This window comes from Leucopleurus acutus, assembly GCF_964270905.1.
Source record: "Leucopleurus acutus genome assembly, chromosome: 6".
NCBI classification, from domain to species: domain Eukaryota; kingdom Metazoa; phylum Chordata; class Mammalia; order Artiodactyla; family Delphinidae; genus Leucopleurus; species Leucopleurus acutus.
The window spans coordinates 109,836,407-109,857,625 of NC_139149.1; the positions used below are offsets into that span (position 1 = coordinate 109,836,407).

Sequence of the window (21,219 nt, forward strand, 5' to 3'; positions counted from 1 at the left end):
ATATTTGTAACTGTTTTTTGTATTTTATAACTGTTTGTAACTGTTTTTTTATTTGTAACTTTTTTATTCATTGTACTTGTATTTGCTTCTATTTTTTCTTCCTTTCTTTTCCTGCCTTTTGGTTTTAATTGAGCATTTTGTGACTCCATTTTCTCATCTCTCTTAGTATATTGATTATACTTCTTTTAAAGCATTTTATTGGTTTCCCCAGAGCTGGCAATATATATTTACAACTAGCCGTGTCCACTCTAAATTACAATATACTGCTTCATGGTCAGTGCATGCATCTTACAACAAAATGTCACCAGTTCCTTCCTCCTGTCCTTTTTAACACTGCTGTCTATCATTTCACTTATCCATTTACTATCAATCACATAGTTGTTCTTATCACTTTGAACAAACAGCTATTTCTTAGATCAACTTAGAATAGGAAAAATTTTTTTTAATTATTTATTCCTATTCCTTTATTCCATTTATTCCTTCTCAGATGCTCTTCCTTTCTTCATGTAGATATGAGTTTCTGACCCATATCATTTTTCTTCTGCCTGAAGAACTTCTTTTAACATTTCTTTCGTGGTAAATCTTCTGGCAATAAATTACCTCAGTTTTTGTTTGTTTGAGAAAACAGTGAACATGGTTAACCAGGTGCTGGCTCTGAATTCTCAATTTCAAAGGATATAAGAGTCCAGGTTGGAGGGTTTTTTTTTTTTTTTTAACATCTTTATTGGGGTATAATTGCTTTACAATGGTGTGTTAGTTTCTGCTTTATAACAAAGTGAATCAGTCATACATAAACATATGTTCCCATATGTCTTCCCTGTTGCGTCTCCCTCCCTCCCACCCTCCCTATCCCACCCCTCCAGGCTGTCACAAAGCACCGAGCCAATATCCCTGTGCCATGCGGCTGCTTCCCACTAGCTATCTACCTTACTACGTTTGTTAGTGTGTATATGCCCATGACTCTCTCTCGCCCTGTCACAGCTCACACTTCCCCCTCCCCATAACCTCAAGTCCGTTCTCTAGGAGGTCTGCGTCTTTATTCCTGCTTTACCCATAGGTTCTTCATGACATTTTTTTTTCTTAAATTCCATATATATGTGTTAGCATACGGTATTTGTCTTTTTCTTTCTGACTTACTTCACTCTGTATGACAGACTCTAGGTCTATCCACCTCATTACAAATAGCTCAATTTCGTTTCTTTTTATGGCTGAGTAATATTCCATTGTATATATGTGCCACATCTTCTTTATCCATTCATCCGATGACGGGCACTTAGGTTGTTTCCATCTCCGGGCTATTGTAAATAGAGCTGCAATGAACATTTTGGTACATGACTCTTTTTGAATTTTGGTTTTCTCAGGGTATATGCCCAGTAGTGGGATTGCTGGGTCATATGGTAGTTCTATTTGTAGTTTTTTAAGGAACCTCCATACTGTTCTCCATAGTGGCTGAACCAATTCACATTCCCACCAGCAGTGCAAGAGTGTTCCCTTTTCTCCACACCCTCTCCAGCATTTATTGTTTCTAGATTTTTTGATGATGGCCATTCTGACTGGTGTGAGATGATATCTCATTGTAGTTTTGATTTGCATTTCTCTAATGATTAATGATGTTGAGCATTCTTTCATATGTTTGTTGGCAGTCTGTATATCTTCTTTGGAGAAATGTCTATTTAGGTCTTCTGCCCATTTGTGGATTGGGTTGTTTGTTTTCTTGTTATTGAGCTCCATGAGCTGCTTGTAAATTTTGGAGATTAATCCTTTGTCGGTTGCTTCATTTGCAAATATTTTCTCCCATTCTGAGGGTTGTCTTTTGGTCCTGTTTATGGTTTCCTTTGCTGTGCAAAAGCTTTGAAGTTTCATTAGGTCCCATTTGTTTATTTTTGTTTTTATTTCCATTACTCTAGGAGGTGGGTCAGAAAGGATCTTGCTGTGATTTATGTCATAGAGTGTTCTGCCTATGTTTTCCTCTAAGAGTTTGATAGTTTCTGGCCTTACATTTAGGTCTTTAATCCATTTTGAGCTTATTTTTGTGTATGGTGTTAGGGAGCGATCTAATCTCATACTTTTACATGTACCTGTCCAGTTTTCCCAGCACCACTTATTGAAGAGGCTGTCCTTTCTCCATTGTACATTACTGCCACCTTTATCAAAGATAAGGTGTCCATATGTGCATGGGTTTATCTTTGGGCTTTCTATCCTGTTCCATTGATCTATCTTTCTGTTTTTGTGCCAGTACCATACCGTCTTGATAACTGTAGCTTTGTAGTATAGTCTGAAGTCAGGGAGCCTGATTCCTCCAGTTCCTTCTTTCGTTCTCAAGATTGCTTTGGCTATTCGGGGTCTTTTGTGTTTCCATACAAATTGTGAAATTTTTTGTTCTAGTTCTGTGAAAAATGCCAGTGGTAGTTTGATAGGGATTGCATTGAATCTATAGATTGCTTTCGGTAGTAGAGTCATTTTCACAATGTTGATTCTTCCAATCCAAGAACATGGTATATCTCTCCATCTATTTGTATCATCTTTAATTTCTTTCATCAGTGTCTTATAATTTTCTGCATACAGGTCTTTTGTCTCCTTAGGTAGGTTTATTCCTAGATATTTTATTCTTTTTGTTGCAATGGTAAATGGGAGTGTTTTCTTGATTTCACTTTCAGATTTTTCATCATTAGTATATAGGAATGCCAGAGATTTCTGTGCATTAATTTTGTATCCTGCCACTTTACCAAATTCATTGATTAGCTCTAGTAGTTTTCTGGTAGCATCTTTAGGGTTCTCTATGTATAGGATCATGTCATCTGCAAACAGTGACAGCTTTACTTCTTCTTTTCCGATTTGGATTCCTTTTATTTCCTTTTCTTCTCTGATTGCTGTGGCTAAAACTTCCAAAACTATGTTGAATAATAGTGGTGAGAGTGGGCAACCTTGTCTTGTTCCTGATCTTAGTGGAAATGCTTTCAGTTTTTCACCATTGAGGATGATGTTTGCTGTGGGCTTGTCATATATGGCCTTTATTATGTTGAGGAAAGTTCCCTCTATGCCTACTTTCTGCAGGGTTTTTATCATAAATGGGTGTTGAATTTTGTCAAAAGCTTTCTCTGCATCTATTGAGATGATCATATGGTTTTTTTCCTTCAATTTGTTAATATGGTTTATCACATTGATAGATTTGCGTATATTGAAGAATCCTTGCATTCCTGGAATAAACCCCACTTGATCATGGTGTATGATCCTTTTAATGTGCTGTTGGATTCTGTTTGCTAGTATTTTGTTGAGGATTTTTGCATCTATGTTCATCAGTGATATTGGCCTGTAGTTTTCTTTCTTTGTGACATCCTTGTCTGGTTTTGGTATCAAGGTGATGGTGGCCTCGTAGAAGGAGTTTGGGAGTGGTCTTCCCTCTGCTATATTTTGGAAGAGTTTGAGAAGGATAGGTGTTAGCTCTTCTCTAAATGTTTGATAGAATTCGCCTGTAAAGCCATCTGGTCCTGGGCTTTTCTTTGTTGGAAGGTTTTTAATCACAGTTTCAATTTCAGTGCTTGTGATTGGTCTGTTCATATTTTCTATTTCTTCCTGATTCAGTCTTGGCAGGTTGTGCATTTCTAAGAATTTGTCCATTTCTTCCAGATTGTCCATTTTATTGGCATAGAGTTGCTTGTAGTAATCTCTCATGATCTCTTTTATCTCTGCAGTGTCAGTTGTTACCTCTCCTTTTTCATTTCTAATTCTATTGATTTGAGTCTTCTCCCTTTTTTTCTTGATGAGTCTGGCTAGTGGTTTATCTATTTTGTTTATCTTCTCAAAGAACCAGCTTTTAGTTTTATTGATCTTTGCTATTGTTTCCTTCATTTCTTTTTCATTTATTTCTGATCTGATTTTTATGATTTCTTTCCTTCTGCTAGCTTTGGGGTTTTTTTGTTCTTCTTTCTCTAATTGCTTGAGGTGCAAGGTTAGGTTGTTTATTCGAGATGTTTCCTGCTTCTTAAGGTGGGCTTGTATTGCTATAAACTTCCCCCTTAGAACTGCTTTTGCTGCATCCCACAGGTTTTGGGTCGTTGTGTCTCCATTGTCATTTGTTTCTAGGTATTTTTTGATTTCCTCTTTGATTTCTTCAGTGATATCTTCATTATTAAGTAGTGTATTGTTTAGCCTCCATGTGTTTGTATTTTTTACAGATCTTTTCCTGTAATTGATATCTAGTCTCATGGCGTTGTGGTCAGAAAAGATACTTGATACAATTTCAATTTTCTTAAATTTACCAAGGCTTGATTTGTGACCCAAGATATGATCTATCCTGGAGAATGTTCCATGAGCACTTGAGAAAAATGTGTATTCTGTTGTTTTTGGATGGAATGTCCTATAAATATCAATTAAGTCCATCTTGTTTAATGTATCATTTAAAGCTTGTGTTTCCTTATTTATTTTCATTTTGGATGATCTGTCCATGGGTGAAAGTGGGGTGTTAAAGTCCCCTACTATGAATGTGTTACTGTCGATTTCCCCTTTTATGGCTGTTAGTATTTGCCTTATGTATTGAGGTGCTCCTATGTTGGGTGCATAAATATTTACAATTGTTATATCTTCTTCTTGGATCGATCCCTTGATCATTATGTAGTGTCCTTCTTTGTCTCTTTTAATAGTCCTTATTTTAAAGTCTATTTTGTCTGATACGAGAATTGCTACTCCAGCTTTCTTTTGATTTCCATTTGCATGGAATATCTTTTTCCATCCCCTTACTTTCAGTCTGTATGTGTCTCTAGGTCTGAAGTGGGTCTCTTGTAGACAGCATATATAAGGGTCTTGTTTTTGTATCCATTCAGCTAATCTGTGTCTTTTGGTGGGAGCATTTAGTCCATTTACATTTAAGGTAATTATCGATATGTATGTTCCTATTCCCATTTTCTAAATTGTTTTGGGTTCGTTATTATAGGTCTTTTCCTTCTCTTGTGTTTCCTGCCTAGAAAAGATCCTTTAGCATTTGTTGTAAAGCTGGTTTGGTGGTGCTGAACTCTCTCAGCTTTTGCTTGTCTGTAAAGGTTTTAATTTCTCCATCAAATCTGAATGAGATCCTTGCTGGGTAGAGTAGTCTTGGCTGCAGGTTTTTCTCCTTCATCACTTTCAGTATGTCCTGCCACTCCCTTCTGGCTTGTAGGGTTTCTGCTGAGAGATCAGCTGTTAACCTTATGGGGATTCCCTTATGTGTTATTTGTTGTTTTTCCCTTGCTGCTTTTAATATGCTTTCTTTGTATTTAATTTTTGACAGTTTGATTAATATGTGTCTTGGCGTATTTCTCCTTGTATTTATCTTGTATGGGACTCTCTGTGCTTCCTGGACTTGATTAACTATTTCCTTTCCCATGTTAGGGAAGTTTTCAACTATAATCTCTTCAAATATTTTCTCAGTCCCTTTCTTTTTCTCTTCTTCTTCTGGAACCCCTATAATTCGAATGTTGGTGCGTTTAATGTTGTCCCAGAGGTCTCTGAGACTGTCCTCAATTCTTTTCATTCTTTTTTCTTTATTCTGCTCTGCAGTAGTTATTTCCACTATTTTATCTTCCAGGTCACTTATCCGTTCTTCTGCCTCAGTTATTCTGCTATTGATCCCATCTAGAGTACTTTTAATTTCATTTATTGTGTTGTTCATCGTTGCTTGTTTCATCTTTAGTTCTTCTAGGTCCTTGTTAACTGATTCTTGCATTTTGTCCAATCTATTGTCCATTCTATCTCCAAGATTTCGGATCAACCTTACTATCATTATTCTGAATTCTCTTTCAGGTAGACTGCCTATTTCCTCTTCATTTGTTAGGTCTGGTGCATTTTTATCTTGCTCCTTTATCTGCTGTGTGTTTTTCTGTCTTCTCATTTTGCTTATCTTACTGTGTTTGGGGTCTCCTTTTTGCAGGCTGCAGGTTCGTAGTTCCTCCTGTTTTTGATGTCTGTCTCCAGTGGCTAAGGTTGGTTCAGTGGGTTGTGTAGGCTTCCTGGTGGAGGGGACTAGTGCCTGTGTTGTGGTGGATGAGGCTGGATCTTGTCTCTCTAGTGGGCAGGTTCACGTCTGGTGGTGTGTTTGGGGGTGTCTGTGGCCTTATTATGATTTTAGGCAGCCTCTCTGCTAATGGGTGAGGTTGTGTTCCTGTTTTGCTAGTTGTTTGGCATAGGTTTTCCAGCACTGTGGCTTGCTGGTCGTTGAGTGAAGCTGGGTGCTGGTGTTAAGATGGAGGTCTCTGGGAGATTTTCGCTGTTTGATATTATGTGGAGCTGGGAGGTCTCTTGTTGATCAGTGTCCTGAAGTTGGCTCTCCTACCTCAGAGGCAGAGCCCTGCCTCCTGGCTGGAGCACCAAAAGCTTTTCATCCACACGGCTCAGGATAAAAGGGAGAAAAAGTAGAGGGAATTAGTAGAAGTATGAGGAAAGAAAGAAGGAAAGGAGGGTAGGAAGGAAGGAAGAAAGAAAGAAAGAAGCAAAGAAGGAAAGAAGGCAAGAAGGAAAGAAAGGAGGGAGGGAGGGAGGGAGGAAGGAAGGAAGGAGGGAAAGAAGGAAAAAAGACAGAAAGAAAGAAGATACAGTAAAAATAAAATAAAGTATAATAAAGTTATTGAATTAAAAAATTCTTATTTAGAAAAAAAAAAAAAAAAGGACGGAAAGAACCTTAGGACAAATGTTGGAAGCAAAGCTATACAGACAAAATCTTACACAGAAGCATACACATACACCCTCACTAAAAGAGGTAAATGGGGAAAAATCCTAAATCTTGCTGTCAGAGACCACCTCCTCAATTTGGGATGATTCGTTGTCTAAAGGAGGGAAGGAAGGACGGAAAGAAAGAAAGAACGAAGGTAAAGTATAATATTGTTATTAAAATTAATTATTAAGAAAAAAAAATTAAAAAAAAAAACATGGACGGATAGAACCCTAGGACAAATGGTGGAAGCAAGACTATACAGACAAGATCTCACACAGAAGCACACACACACACATTCACAAAAAGAGGAAAAGGGAAAAAATCATAGATCTTGCTCCTAAAGTCCACTTCCTTAATTTGGGATGATTGGTTGTCTATTCATGTATTCCACAGATGCAGGGTACATCAAGTTGATTGTGGAGCTTTAATCCGCTGCTTCTGAGGCTGCTGGAGAGATTTCCCTTTCTCTTCTTTGTTCTCACAGCTCCCAGGGCTAAGCTTTGGATTTGGCCCTGCCACTGCGTGTAGATCGCTGGAGGGCGTCTGTTTTTTGCTCAGACAGGATGGGGTTAAAAGAGCCGCTGATTGGGGGCTCTGGCGCACTCAGGCCGGCGGGGACGGAGGGGCACAGAGTGCGGGGCGGGCCTGCGGTGGCAAAGGCCGGCGTGACTTTGCACCAGCCTGAGGCGCGCTGTGCGCTGTCCCGGGGAAGTTGTCCCTGGATCCCGGGAACCTGGCAGTGGCGGGCTGCACAGGCTCCGCGGAAGAGGGGTGTGGAGAGTGACCTGTGCTCGCACACAGGCCCCTCGGTGGCAGCAGCAGCAGCCTTAACGTCTCCCGCCCGTCTCTGGATTCCGCGCTTTCAGCCGCGGCTCGCGCCCGTCTCTGGAGTTCCTTTAAGCAGCGTTCTTAAACCCCTCTCCTCACGCCCCAGGAAACAAAGAGGGAAGGAAAAGTCTCCTGCCTCTTCGGCAGGTGCAGGCTTTTCCCCGGACTCCCTCCCGGCTAGCTGTGGTGCACTAACCCCTTCAGGCTATGTTCAAGCCGCCAACCCCAGTCCTCTCCCTGCGCTCCGGCCTCAGCTTGCAGCCCCGCCCGCCCCGGCGGGTGAGCAGACAAGCCTCTCGGGCTGGTGAGTGCCGGTCAGCACCGATCCTCTGTGCGGGAATCTCCCCGCTTTGCCCTCCGCACCCGTTGCTGTGCAGTCCTCCGCAGCTTCGAAGCTCCCCCCTCCGCCTCCCGCAGTCTCCGCCCGCGAAGGGGCTTCCTAGTGTGTGGAAACTTTTCCTCCTTCACAGCTCCCTCCCACTGGTGCAGGTGCCATCCCTATTCTTTTGTCTCTGTTTTTTCTTTTGCCCTACCCATGTACGTGGGGAGTTTCTTGCCTTTTGGGAGGTCTGAGGTCTTCTGCCAGCCTTCAGTAGGTGTTCTGTAGGAGTTGTTCCACGTGTATATGTATTTCTGGTGTATCTGTGGGGAGGAAGGTGATCTCCGCGTCTTACTCTTCCGCCATCTTCCGCCTTCTCTCTGGAGGGTTTTTTTTATTTTATCACTTCAAATTTTTATCTACATTTTCTCTTGCATGGTTTCTGATGAGAAATCTGATGTAATTGTTATCCTTGTTTCTCCAAGGGTAAGGCTCCCTGACCCCTCTCCCCCTCTCTTCCTTGGGGGAGACATTTCCTCTTTGACTTTGGTTTTCTTCAGTTTGAATAGGAAATGACTCATAGATACTTGGTATTTATCTAGTTTGGTGTTTGCTGAGGTTTTTCAATCTGTGGTTTGTTGTCTGTTATTAATTTTGGAAAATTTTTGGCCATTACTACTTCCAATATTTCCTCTGTTCTCTTTTCTCTTTCTTCTCCTTCTGGTATTCCACTTATGTATATCTGTTCTTTTTGGTATTCTTGGATATTGTGTTCTGTTGTGTTTTTTTCTCCTTATACTTTTTCTCTTTGTATTTTAAGTAATTTCTGTTGACATATCTTCAACTCATTGATTCTACCTTCAGCCGTGTCTAATCTACTGATAAGCCCATCAAAGGCATTCTCCATTTCTGTTGTAGTGTTTTTGATTTCTAGCATTTCCCTTTTCATTATTTCTTTGAGCTTCCATCTTTTTCCTTACTTAGCCATATGTTCTTGCATGTTCTGCTTTTGCCATTAGAGCCCTTAACATATTAATTAATCATAGTTATTCTAAATTCCTGTCTGATAATTTGAAAACCTGTCATATCTGAGTCTGGTTTTGATGACTGCTTTGTCTCTCAGACTGTTTTTTGTCTTTTGGTATGCCTTGTAATTTTTTTGAAAGCCAGATGTGATGTATCAGATAATAGAAACTGAGGCAAATGAATGTTTACTGTGAAGTTTTATGTTAACCTGGCTAGGAGATGGGCCATTTTAATGTTTTTTTCTGGCTTTAGGTGACAGAGGCTTCAAATTCCTCTAGTGTTCTCATTTTGTGTCCCCTATTTTCTTTGGATTTCCCTAAGAGCTCATTAAATAGAGCCTTGCAGCTCTTTCAGCTGTAATCCTCAATTATTATAGTGGAGCCCTATTGATGTAGTGGTAGGGTACTGGGGAGAGAAAGCATGCTTTAATCTTATGATTAAATCTCAATCTTGTAGTGGAACTGTGTTCCTGGACTGTAAATTTTAGAATGATTTCTTAGCTATTTCCCCTTCCCTCACCCCATTAAATGAGACAGAGCCTAGAAGGAGCTGGATTTTGGTAACTGACCTTCCCCTAGGTCAGATAAGGCTTGGGCAAAGTGCTTTCCTCTAGAGAGTAGACCGTTGTTATGGAGAATGCTCTGGGCTGTTTAAAAAAGTTTTCCCCTCTCCCTCTGCCAGAGCAGAGGATTTTTCTTGGCTCTTCACCATGAGTACCTGGTGGGGTTCCTGGAAGTAAAACCCACAAAAGATTGGGGGCTTTCCTAAGCCAGTGGTCCCTAGGAGTTTCTCATTCTCATGTAAGTCCACACTCAGCCTCCAGCAAGTCATCAAACTTACCATTTAAGGGTTCCTATGGTCTATGGCTCTAGTGGCTTCCATTCCAGGTAGCTGATCTCATCTGTGATTCTCTGGACTTGTCTATCAATCCAGTTTTTAGGGTGACAGTTTGACTTATGGCCTCAATTTTCCTGTACATGCCTGAAATTCATTGATTTTCAGTTTTTTCAGCTTTTTTATTTTTGTAAGGATAGGAGTGATGACTTCCAAGGTCTTTGCAATGTTAGAGCTGAAGCCAAAAATGAACTTTTTAAACCACTGCAAGTTAGATTTGTTTCTTAAAACAAAATTTTTGTTTTAAAATTTTGATTTATAGTAATATCATCTTATAGCTAGAACATGTACCTATTCAATTTTTCTTTATTATTTAGATCAATTCAGGGTATGTTCTTGTGTTTAAGACCGAGTTATTAATACATATTTTTGCAATTTTTAAAACTTATATCCCATATATCTTTTTAAATATACTTGAGGAGTTAAAAATTGAAAGTGAAATTTTGTAACGACCATGAAAGATTTGTCTATTAGCAGTCTTAAATGTTGTTATTAAAATACATATATTGTGAATTTTGCTTTCTATCTTGTTTGCCTTTGTCTAACGTCACTTGCCCATTTTTTGACTTTTAACATTTTTAATGTCACTTTGTTTTTTGTGTGTCTTTGGTAGTTAGACTCTATTTGTACTTTATTTCATTCATACTCTAAGATAGTAATTTAATCTTTTTTTTTTTTTGCGGTACGCGGGCCTCCCACTGTTGTGGCCTCTCCCGTTGCGGAGCACAGCCTCCGGACGTGCAGGCTCAGCGGCCGTGGCTCATGGGCCCAGCCGCTCTGCAGCATGTGGGATCCTCCCGGACCGGGGCACGAACTCGTGCCCCCTGCATCGGCAGGCGGACACCCAACCACTGCGCCACCAGGGAAGCGTTAATCTGTTTTAAATGACATATATCTTTTGCTTATAAATTTTGGGGGCACTTTTAATATCTAATGTCTCTTTGTTTTCTCTGTTTAAGAAAAACAGTATGTTTTCTTTACTTTTATTCTTTTGTAAGATTTATAGTCTCATTTTGACTCTGTTACCCTTATGATTTCTAATTAATTCTCAAATATATATTGGGTTGGCCAAAAATTTTATTCAGGTTTTTCCATGAGATGTTATAGAAAAACCCAAATGAACTTTTTGGCCAACCCAATATTTCTCTGATTGATAGCATCAAATGTGAAACCATGCCATTTGAGTTTAGCATCTTTGAAATAAATCATTTAACTCAATTTTTCAACTTGCCCAGATTGTTAAGATTTTTAATATACTCTGAAGTGTTAGATTAAGATTACTATACTTTTACTACTGCATACAGTATATATCCTCTTTCTAGAACAAGGCTTCTCAAATTTTTGATTATAGGACCCCTCTACATTTTTGAATATTATTGAGAATCCAAAGAGCTAGTTTTTGTTAATGTAGGTTATACCTATTACTATCTACCATATTAGAAAGTTGAACTTTGAACACTTAAATATATTTATTTAATCATTTTAAAATAATACTAATAATGAACTCACTACCTGCTAACATAAATGACCTATTTTATGAAAAATAACTGTCTTCTAAAATAAACTAAATTAGTGAGATTAGCCACCCTTCATATTTTTGCAAATCTCTTTAATAGCTAGTTCTGTAGAAGACAGCTGGTTTCTCCTATCTGCTTCTGCATTCAATCTACTGTGATACCACAGGCCGTGTATTCTCTGGAAAAATCCACTATACATTTGTGAGAGTATGAGAGAGAAAAAGGGTAAATAACATCTTAGTATTATATGAAAACAGTTTTGACTTTGAGGACACCTGAAAGGGTCTTGCACAAAATCCCAGGGTCCCCAGACCCTACTTTCAGAATCACTGTTCTAAAATAATTTTTGAGATGTACTTTTTTTTCTCAAATGAAATTTACAATTTTTAGATGTCAATATTTTTTAATAGACCTTTATTGGAGTGTAATTGCTTTACAATACTGTGTTAGCTTCTGTTGTACAACAAAGTGAATCAGCCATATGCATACACATGTCCTCATATCCCCTCCCTCTTGAGCCTCCCTTCCACCCTCCTTATCCCACCCCTCTAGGTCATCGCAAAGCACCGAGCTGATCTCCCTGCTATGCTGCTGCTTCCTACTAGCTATCTATTTTACATTCGGTAGTGTATATATGTCGATGCTACTCTCACTTCCCCCCAGCTTCCCCCTCCGCCCCCACCCCCCGTGTCCTCAAGTCCATTCTCTATGTCTAAGACGTCAGTATGTTAACTGGTTTTAGTGGTGCCTTCCTCTTCTTTCATTGATATAACAGAACTTTGCTCGTATTGATTTCCTGATTCTCTTATTATAGGGTATCAGCAAATAATTTGTTCCAGACAGTGTGTCAGTAAGAATGGGGTAGATTATTCTATTGGAACAAACATTTCTAAAATCTCAGTGGGTCACCGGCTGCTTAAGGGAACCTTCATCTTGGACTGTCTCTAGCTGATGAACAGCCACCATCTGAAATGACAGCCACTGTAGCAGAGAAACAGTGGGCATGGCTCACAGGTGCTGGCTCCAAATTCTTCTGCCAAAGCTACACCCATCAGCCCAAGGAGGCAGGAAGGTGCAACCCTACCTTTGTCCAGAAGTAAAGAAAATAGAGCATTGAAAACCGTGTGACCAACACAGAGGGTGCATGAGTAAAATGTTTTCTGAGCCTCTGCACAGCTATTTTGCCTTCACACATGAATGATTGAACAGGGGGTGTATTTGTTAGGCATTTCCTTTTACTTCTGAATCTACATACACACTTGAATGACTGCTTTAGACATTTAGATGTTTCAAATTTACTTTTCATTTTTCCTTTGGATTTTTTCTTTTTTTCCAGCTATGTGCCGGGGAAATTCCCTTGTCTTTATCTTATGACCATTTTAGTTAAACTTTTGTTTGTTTGTTTGTTTTGTTTTGTTTTTTTGTGGTACGCAGGCCTCTCACCGTTGTGGCCTCTCCTGTTGCGGAGCACAGGCTCCGGACGCGCAGGCTCAGCGGCCATGGCTCACGGACCCAGCCGCTCCGCGGCATGTGGGATCCTCCCGGACCAGGGCACGAACCCGTGTCCCCTGCATCGGCAGGCGGACTCTCAACCACTGCACCACCAGGGGAGCCCTAGTTAAACTTAAAAAAAAAAATTTTCAGCAATCACTTTAAATTTCCAGGCCCATTATCTTATTTTCCTGTTTTTTCTTCATGGCATCCTGGACATAATATCTTCTCCACTGTGTATGAAAATTGTTTTTTAGAAACTCTCTTCTGTTCCCTGTAGTATTTCTATTTGTTCTGGAGTCATTTTTGCTCTCTGCTCATCTTGGTTCTGCCCCTTTGTGCTGTTAGTTTCCACAGATATCTGTGGCCTGTTATTGTTTGTTCATTCTTAAGGGTGAGGCACTGATAAGCTAGCTTGGAACTGCATTTAATGAGATGGGCTTGAAAACCTGTGGCTTTGCTGGGTAAATCCCAAATGCCCAAAGGTGAAGACCTTTCTTCTGTGTCGTTTACATTTTTCTTAAGAGGAAACCTCTAGTTTCTTGCCTGGATGCAGGAGTTCTGTATGGTGGGGTCAGGAAAGAGTTGGGGAGCACATTGTTTTGTATTTTCTCCTTTCAAACAATCCCTCTCTTTTCATTCTTGCATCTTCTTCCCCACCTCCACTACCTCCCCAGGGGCCTGTAAGACACACTGGGCCCCTCTGTGACCTCTAGGAGCATCCTCCACCAGCAGTAATGATGAATGCTCTGACCACTTTTTCTTTTTCAGACTTTGGTTTAAGTTTTTCATCCAATCCCCTTGTCTTTGTCATTGTGACTCTAATTTCTTTACTATCATTTTAGAGCACTCTCCAATGAGAGAGGGGGAAGGCACTTGTTTTCAATCAGCTATCTTTAAGCAAAAACATTTTTTTTCTTTTTTTTTTTTTCTCACACATTACACTTCCCCCTCACCACATCCTCAAGTCCATTCTCTAGTAGGTCTGTGTCTTTATTCCTGTCTTACCCCTAGGTTCTTCATGACATTTTTTTTTCTTAGGTTCCACATATATGTGTTAGCATACAGTATTTGTCTTTCTCTTTCTGACCCACTTCACTCTGCACGACAGACTCTAGGTCCATCCACCTCACTACAAATAACCCAACTTCGCTTCTTTTTATGGCTGAGTAATATTCCACTGTATACATGCACCACATCTTCCCCACCCATTCATCCAACGATGGACACCCGGGTTGCCCCCATCTCCTGGCCACTGTAAATAGAGCTGCAATGAATATTTTGGTACATGACTTTTTCCGAACTATGGCCTTCCCAGGGCACATGCCCAGTAGTGGGCAAAAACATTTTTTTAAGGAATTCAGTGAAGGAATGGATTTTATTCTATCCTGATGCATATTTGGAGAATGGGAAGTTCCAATGACCCTTTTATGGTGGGATAAAAAAATCCTGAGTCTTTACAACTTTTAGAAATACAGAGAAGTTTATTAAGACATTATCAGAAGGGGGAACAATTTATCAAGTAAGAATCAGAATTATAAAGCTTTTTGAGTCTCTAAATTACTTCTCACAGGTGTGGTTATGTTTGAAATCCAGAGGTCTTCTATTTCTTCATGTATATAACACTTCCACAGGCAGGTTTAGATATAGAGCAACCTGTCCTAGTTTTGAATATTCACACAAGTCTCTATATTAGACCAAAGAAAAAGACATATTCTCAATATTAATTGAAACTTTATCAGAGGAGTGTCTTTGACCTAATTTTATGATGTGGAATGCCATTCCTGCCCCTGCAGTTACAGATGGGAGAGGTCTAGCTCCTTTACACCTTCCTGAGATTTATTCTACTTGTTATTAACTAAGAAGACTTGCAGTTCAGTGGTAGGTTCTGTAGTATTGTCTCAGTTTGTTTTTTTATTTCTTTGTCTGTAACTTATTTTTTTGTAATATGTATTCATCAGGGTTCTTCAGAGAAACAGAACCAATAGGCTGTGTGTGTGTGTGTGTGTGTGTGTGTGTGTGTGTGTGTGTGCATATATATATAGAGAAAGAGATATTTATTGTAAGGAATTGGCTCACACATTAAGGGAGGCCAGCAGGTCCAAAGTCTGCTATGCACCAGCAGGCTAGAGACCCAGCAGAGTCTCTGAAAGCACTCAGCTGTAGAATTCCTTTTTACTCAGGGAGGCTGGTCTTTTTGTTTTATTCAGGCCTTCAGCTGATTGGATGAGACCCACCTACATTATGGAAGGCAAACTGCTTACTCAAAGTTCACCAATTTAAAATAAAATGTTAGTCTTATCCCCCAAACCCTCCATGTTGAGACATAAAATTAACCATCTGAGTATCATATAAATTCCTGTAAAGCTTTTACAATTTTAAAATTCAATGTTTTCCAAAGAGAGTTTGGGTGAAAGTCTTTTTACAGTAGTTTTGATTAGCACAGGGTAAACTCTTTCACTTCTATGTACAAACCTTCCTTAAGCCCAGTGTATTCTTCTATTGCACCCTTGATTATTCTCTAAGTAAATAAATTCCATCTATTCTGGTCCTTGCACAAGAACATCATTTTACACATGTTGGCCCTCCATTGAGTGCCTATCATCGAAAAGAATGCAAATAACAAATGTTGGCTAGGATGTGGAGAAACGGGAACCCTCCTGCACAGTTGATGGGAATATAAATTGGTGCAACCACAGTGGAAAACAGCATGGAGGTTTCTCAAGAAACTAAAAATAGAACTACCATATGACCTTGCAATTCTACTCTTGGGTATATATCTGAAAAAAACAAAAACACCAATTCAAAAAGATACATGCACCCCAATGTTCCTATAAGTATTATTTACAATTGCCAATACAAGGAAGCAACCTAAGTGTCCATCAACAGATGAACAGATAAAGAAGATGTAGTGTATATGTATACAATGGAATACTACTCAGCCATAAAAAATGAATGAAATTTTGCCAGTTGCCACAACACGGATGGACTTGGAGGGCACTATACTAAGTGAAATAAGTCAGATAGAGAAAGACAAACACTGGATGATATCACTTATATGTGGAATGTAAAAAAATACAACCAACTAATGAATGTAACAAAAAAGAGGCAGACTCACAGATATAGAGAACAAACTAGTGGTTACCAGTGGGGAGAGAGGGGGAAGGGGGAATTTAGGGGTGACCGACTGGGAGATATAAACTATTGGGTGTAACATAGGCTACAAGGATATATTGTATAACACGGGGAATTATAGACAATATTTTGTCATAACTGTAAATGGAGTATAACCTTTAAAAATTGTATAAAAATATATGTAGTAAATATTCATGTAGAAAAAAGAACAGTCATTATAATATATAATTTTGCATATAAAAACATTCAGAAGCTGTAAAAAATAAATAAATAAAATAAAATCTTTTGACCTCCATGGGCCTCTCAGAAACTCAACGTCTACTTTCATATTGTGTCTTTGTTTCTCAGAATGATCACAGGGGACCAGAACCCAGAGGAGCAGAACCCAGAGGAGCAGTTTTTCTATGAGTTCATATTCAGGCTTTTCAAAGAAAATAAGGTGGAGATTGCAAGTGCAATAACAAAGCCGTTTCCTTTCTTCATGGGCCTCCGAGATCGGGGCTTCATCCCTGAGCAGATGTATGAGGTAAGTGAGGAGAATTCCCTCATGATAACCTTCCAAATTTAGGATGCAATGAGCAGGCTAAAGATCCTCCTATGAACAGGGACGTTCGCCATCCTATAAGTTAGGAGGTGAGAGGAGAAGCAGCATCACAGACAACATCCCTTCTTCTGTAGTAAACAGGGGAGGCGCATGGCGATAGAGATGTGGCAACATTGGAATGGCGAGTAGGTAGGGAGCATCTTAGATATTTTGATACAATATGATAACAATAACAAAATTAAAGCAAATAAGTGAGTTGGGCAACATTTCATTACAAAGCCCTCTTATTTTACGCACTCGAACCTGAAGTGATTGAACTCATAGGGAAGTCGTGTCACGGTAGGATAAATTTGGAAGCAGACGCTTGCTGCTCACTCTCCAAATCGTTTCTTGCACTTTAGACATTTCCAGATACAGAATACAAGTAAAGGTTAACAATGGACCTTCCTGGGGATACTGAGGACAAGTCTTCTTTTTGTCTTTGTGAATTTTATTTGCCCTTTGGCAACGTTCACAGAAGGGGAGAGTGGTTACATGGTTTCCTGGAGGGAAGGGCAGTGGTTATTGTCTGGTCAACTAAATGGCCTCTCAGTACCAGTAAGGGCCACTCCTGAAGCATCCTGTCCAGGCTCTTAAAGCCCTCACACAACATTCTACTTTGAACCTACTTTTATTCTTCAAAATTGCTCTCTTAAGTGACCATCAATGTCAGAGAGGCAGGTTAACAAAATAAGAGTCTATTTTTATGATGGAGAATATTTTAGAAGTCATCCAAATATGTGTAACATTCTAATATTTCACCAGAGAACAATTAGTCTATTTATAATCCGAGTCTCCTATAACCCATACACTCAAAGCTACATAATTCACCATTCAATATTTTTAAGCATTTTCAAGAAGCTTGTGCAAATCTGGTCCCAGTGGATAGAGTGGTGTATGATGCTCTCAGTGAACTGGAGAAGAAATTTGACAAGACAATTCTGGATGCCCTGTTCAGCAGAGTTAACCTGAAGGCCTATCCTGATTTACTTCATGTTTGCAGAAACTTCCAAAATGGTAATTACAACTTTCAACAACTTTTGGGGGTTCAAGTCCACTTCATTCACTGATTCATTCATTCACTCTTCATTATATTTGACAGTTATTATATTGAGTGACTACTACATGACAGGCAGAGAGAGAATACAATAGAGAAGAAAACACACATGACTTGTGTTCTCATGGAGCTTACGCATAGTGGGGGTGACACCTTAGCCAAGTAATCCCACAAATGATTGCTCAGCCAGGACCTGAATTTGGTGCTGAGAAACATAGGATTTGAGTCTCTACTTTTCTGGAGGAAGGCATGAATTATGCCTTTTGTAGGAAAGGAGGTAGCCCTATCCGATACTTGCAGACATGTTCAAAGATGGAAAGATTTTCTTTGTATGAAAAGATTTGTCATTCAATGCAGTCCTGTGCCCGAACAAAGAATGGAGAATTCACAAGGGAAGGCCAGCACATACCCATGCATTGGGGAGGGGGCAGAATGTGAAAGCTACAAAGTAGGAAAGGAACAGTGGACCTGCAGAACCATGTGGTTGAAAAACGGAGCATGGGTGGGAGGGCTTGGAAGCTCGTTCTGGAAAGGGGAGTTGGAGGTGATTTTCGAGGGTCTAACACCCTATGCCAAGGAATTTGAAGTTTATTATTTGGGAAATAAAGATGTAATAAAGGATTTTTAAACAGAGAAAAAGTAAAAGAAGTCAGTATAAAGAATGAGATGTGTTTATTTGTGAAAATTATATCTTGTAAAATAAGAGCTATCTCATTTCTCCAGTGTGATATCTAAGTCAGAAAAGGGAATAAAGGAAATGAAATACCTAGCCACAAATTTCGAGTCAATATTATATTTGTAGCCAGAACATCCCCAGGCCATGGGTAGGAAGGGAATGGCAGTTACCTTTACTGCCCACATCTCAGGGGCTCTGATCCTCTCCCTGTACTGTAGGGATCCCCCTCCCTGGACCCCAGGACCCACATCACATGTGTTAGTTTCCGGGGCTTCCTGTGCTGAGATCTCCTACACGTGAGGCTTGCTGCTGCCCTCAAGCTGCACTGCCCACTGCCTGGCTCAGCACAGCTGCCCACCTGCCCCCAGGGGAGGCTGCCGCTGGTGCCTCCCAGACCCTTTTGTCAGTGGCCCAGAGCCAAGATGCTGGTAAGAGGGGTCAGAGAAGCCTCCTGTCCCCCATCATTGAAATGCCTGCAACTGTAATGCAAATGTACCTCCTGGAGGCAATACCCACTGAGGGGTCAGGGCAGTAGGGAGATGCTTTTTCCATCCCCAGGACATGTTGACTTCATGCCTAGGCCTCCTTATGTTCTCTAAACCTCTCACCCACATAACATTTACCCCCATGTCTTCTTCCAAAGTTGGCCTGGGCATGAAGTCAACATGTCTTGGGGACAGAAAAAGCATCTCCCTACTGCCCTGACCCCTCAGTGAGTATTGCCCCCAGGAGGTACAGTTGTGTTAGTATTCAATTCCCATCTGTGCCTTTCAGAAAATTTTCATTTCCTGTCTGTGTCTTTCACAACGTGTCTTTCCTTGTTTTCTGGATTTCTCCCCACCCATCCTACCCCAGGGAAGTACTAGTTCCTCTTCACTGTATGTCTCTTTATAACAGGTCTTCTTCCCTGACCCAAGGTCTTTTCTCCTTCCTTCTTTCCTCCCTTCCTTCCTTCCTCCCTTCCTTCCTTCCTTCCTTCCTTCCTTCCTTCCTTCCTTCCTTCCTTCCTTCCTTCCTTCCTTCCTTCTTCTCTCTCTCCTTTCCTTCCTTCCTTCTAAATCTCCATCTTCGAAAGATGTTAGGGCTTTTCTTCTATAATGTAGGTGTATTTCTCTAGAAATATTAGCTTTCTCCTGAAGAAATCCCTCTGCTTCTTCCCTGGTCTTAGTTGCACATAGAATTTACAAAACACATTCCACGTGTATTATTTATTTTAAATTGGCTTTCACTGTTTTTTGATCATTTTGAAGGGGGTTGACCACTACTTACAACTTTTCCACTGTCCATTCTTTTTTGTTTGTTTTTTAACATCTTTGTTAGAGTATAATTGCTTTACAATGGTGTGTTAGTTTCTGCTTTATAACAAAGTGAATCAGTTATGCATATACAGATGTCCCCATATCTCTTCCCTCTTGCATCTCCCTCCCTCACACCCTCCCTATCCCACCCCTCTAGGTGGTCACAAAGCACCAAGCTGATCTCCATGTGCTATGCGGCTGCTTCCCACTAGCTATCTACCTTACGTTTGGTAGTGTATATATGTCCATGCCACTCTCTCACTTTGTCACAGCTTACCCTTCCCCCTCCCCATATCCGCAAGTCCATTCTTTAGTAGGTCTGCATCTTTACTCCCATCTTGCCCCTGGGTTCTTCTGATCATTTTTTTTTCTTTTTTTAGATTCCATATATATGTGTTAGCATACGGTATTTGTTTTTCTCTTTCTGACTTACTTCACTCTGTATGACAGTCTCTAGGTCCATCCACCTCACTACAAATAACTCAGTTTCGTTCCGTTTTATGGCTGAGTAATATTCCATTGTATATATGTGCCACATCTTCTTTATCCATTCATCTGTTGATGGACACTTAGGTTGCTTACATGTCCTGGCTATTGTAAATAGAGCTGCAATGAACATTTTGGTACATGACTCTTTTTGAATGATGGTTTTCTCAGGTTATATGCCCAGTAGTGGGATTGCTGGGTCATATAGTAGTTCTATTGTTAGTTTTTTAAGGAACCTCCATAGTGGCTGTATCAATTTACATTTCCACCAACAGTGCAAGAGGGTTCCCTTTTCTCCACACCCTCTCCAGCATTTATTCTTTGTAGATTTTTTGATGATGGCCATTCTGACTGGTGTGAGATTATATCTCATTGTAGTTTTGATTTGCATTTCTCTAATGATTAATGATGTTGAGCATCCTTTCATGTGTTTGTTGGCAATCTGTATATCTTCTTTGAAGCAATGTCTATTTAGGTCTTCTGCCCATTTTTGGATTGAGTTGTTTGTTTTTTTAATATTGAGCTGCATGAATTGCTTGTATGTTTTGGAGATTAATCCTTTGTCAGTTGCTTCATTTGCAAATATTTTCTCCCATTCTGAGGGTTATCTTTTCATCTTGTTTATGGTTTCCTTTGCTGGGCAAAAGCTTTTAAGTTTCATTAGGTCCCATTTGTTTATTTTTGTTTTTATTTCCATTTCTCTAGGAGGTGAGTCAAAAAGAATCGTGCTGTGATTTATGTCATAGAGTGTTCTGCCTATGTTTTCCTCTAAGAGTTTGATGGTGTCTGGCCTTACATTTAGGTCTTTAATCCATTTTGAGTTTATTTTTGTGCATGGTGTTAGGGAGTGTTCTAATTTCATTCTTTTACAGGTAGCTGTCCAGTTTTCCTAGCACCACTTACTGAAGAGACTGTCTTTTCTCCATTATATATTCTTGCCTCCTTTATCAAAGATAAGGTGACCATATGTGCGTGGGTTTTTCTCTGGGCTTTCTATCCTGTTCCATTGATCTATCTTTCTGTTTTTGTGCCAGTACCATACTGTCTTGATTACTGTAGCTTTGTAGTATAGTCTGAAGTCAGGGAGCCTGATTCTTCCAGCTCCGTTTTCCTTTCTCAAGATTGCTTTGGCTATTCGGGGTCTTTTGTGTTTCCATACAAATTGTGAGATTTTCTGTTCTAGTTCTGTGAAAAATGCCAGTGGTAGTTTGATAGGGATTGCATTGA

At 39.8% G+C, this 21,219-nt stretch overlaps 1 protein-coding gene across 7 annotated transcripts in view; it reads left to right on the forward strand.

The window, feature by feature from the left end:
* Positions 1–21,219, forward strand: part of LOC309962872 (nuclear body protein SP140-like protein) — an 84,558-nt gene that overhangs the window by 6,357 nt on the left and 56,982 nt on the right. For all 7 annotated transcript variants that reach the window (XM_082840946.1, XM_082840947.1, XM_082840951.1 and 4 more), the window contains exons 3-4: positions 16,241–16,418; positions 17,324–17,492. In XM_082840946.1, coding sequence (XP_082697072.1) covers positions 16,242–16,418; positions 17,324–17,492 — 346 coding nt within the window. In that variant the 5' untranslated portion in view covers position 16,241. The remainder of the gene's footprint in view (positions 1–16,240; positions 16,419–17,323; positions 17,493–21,219) is intronic.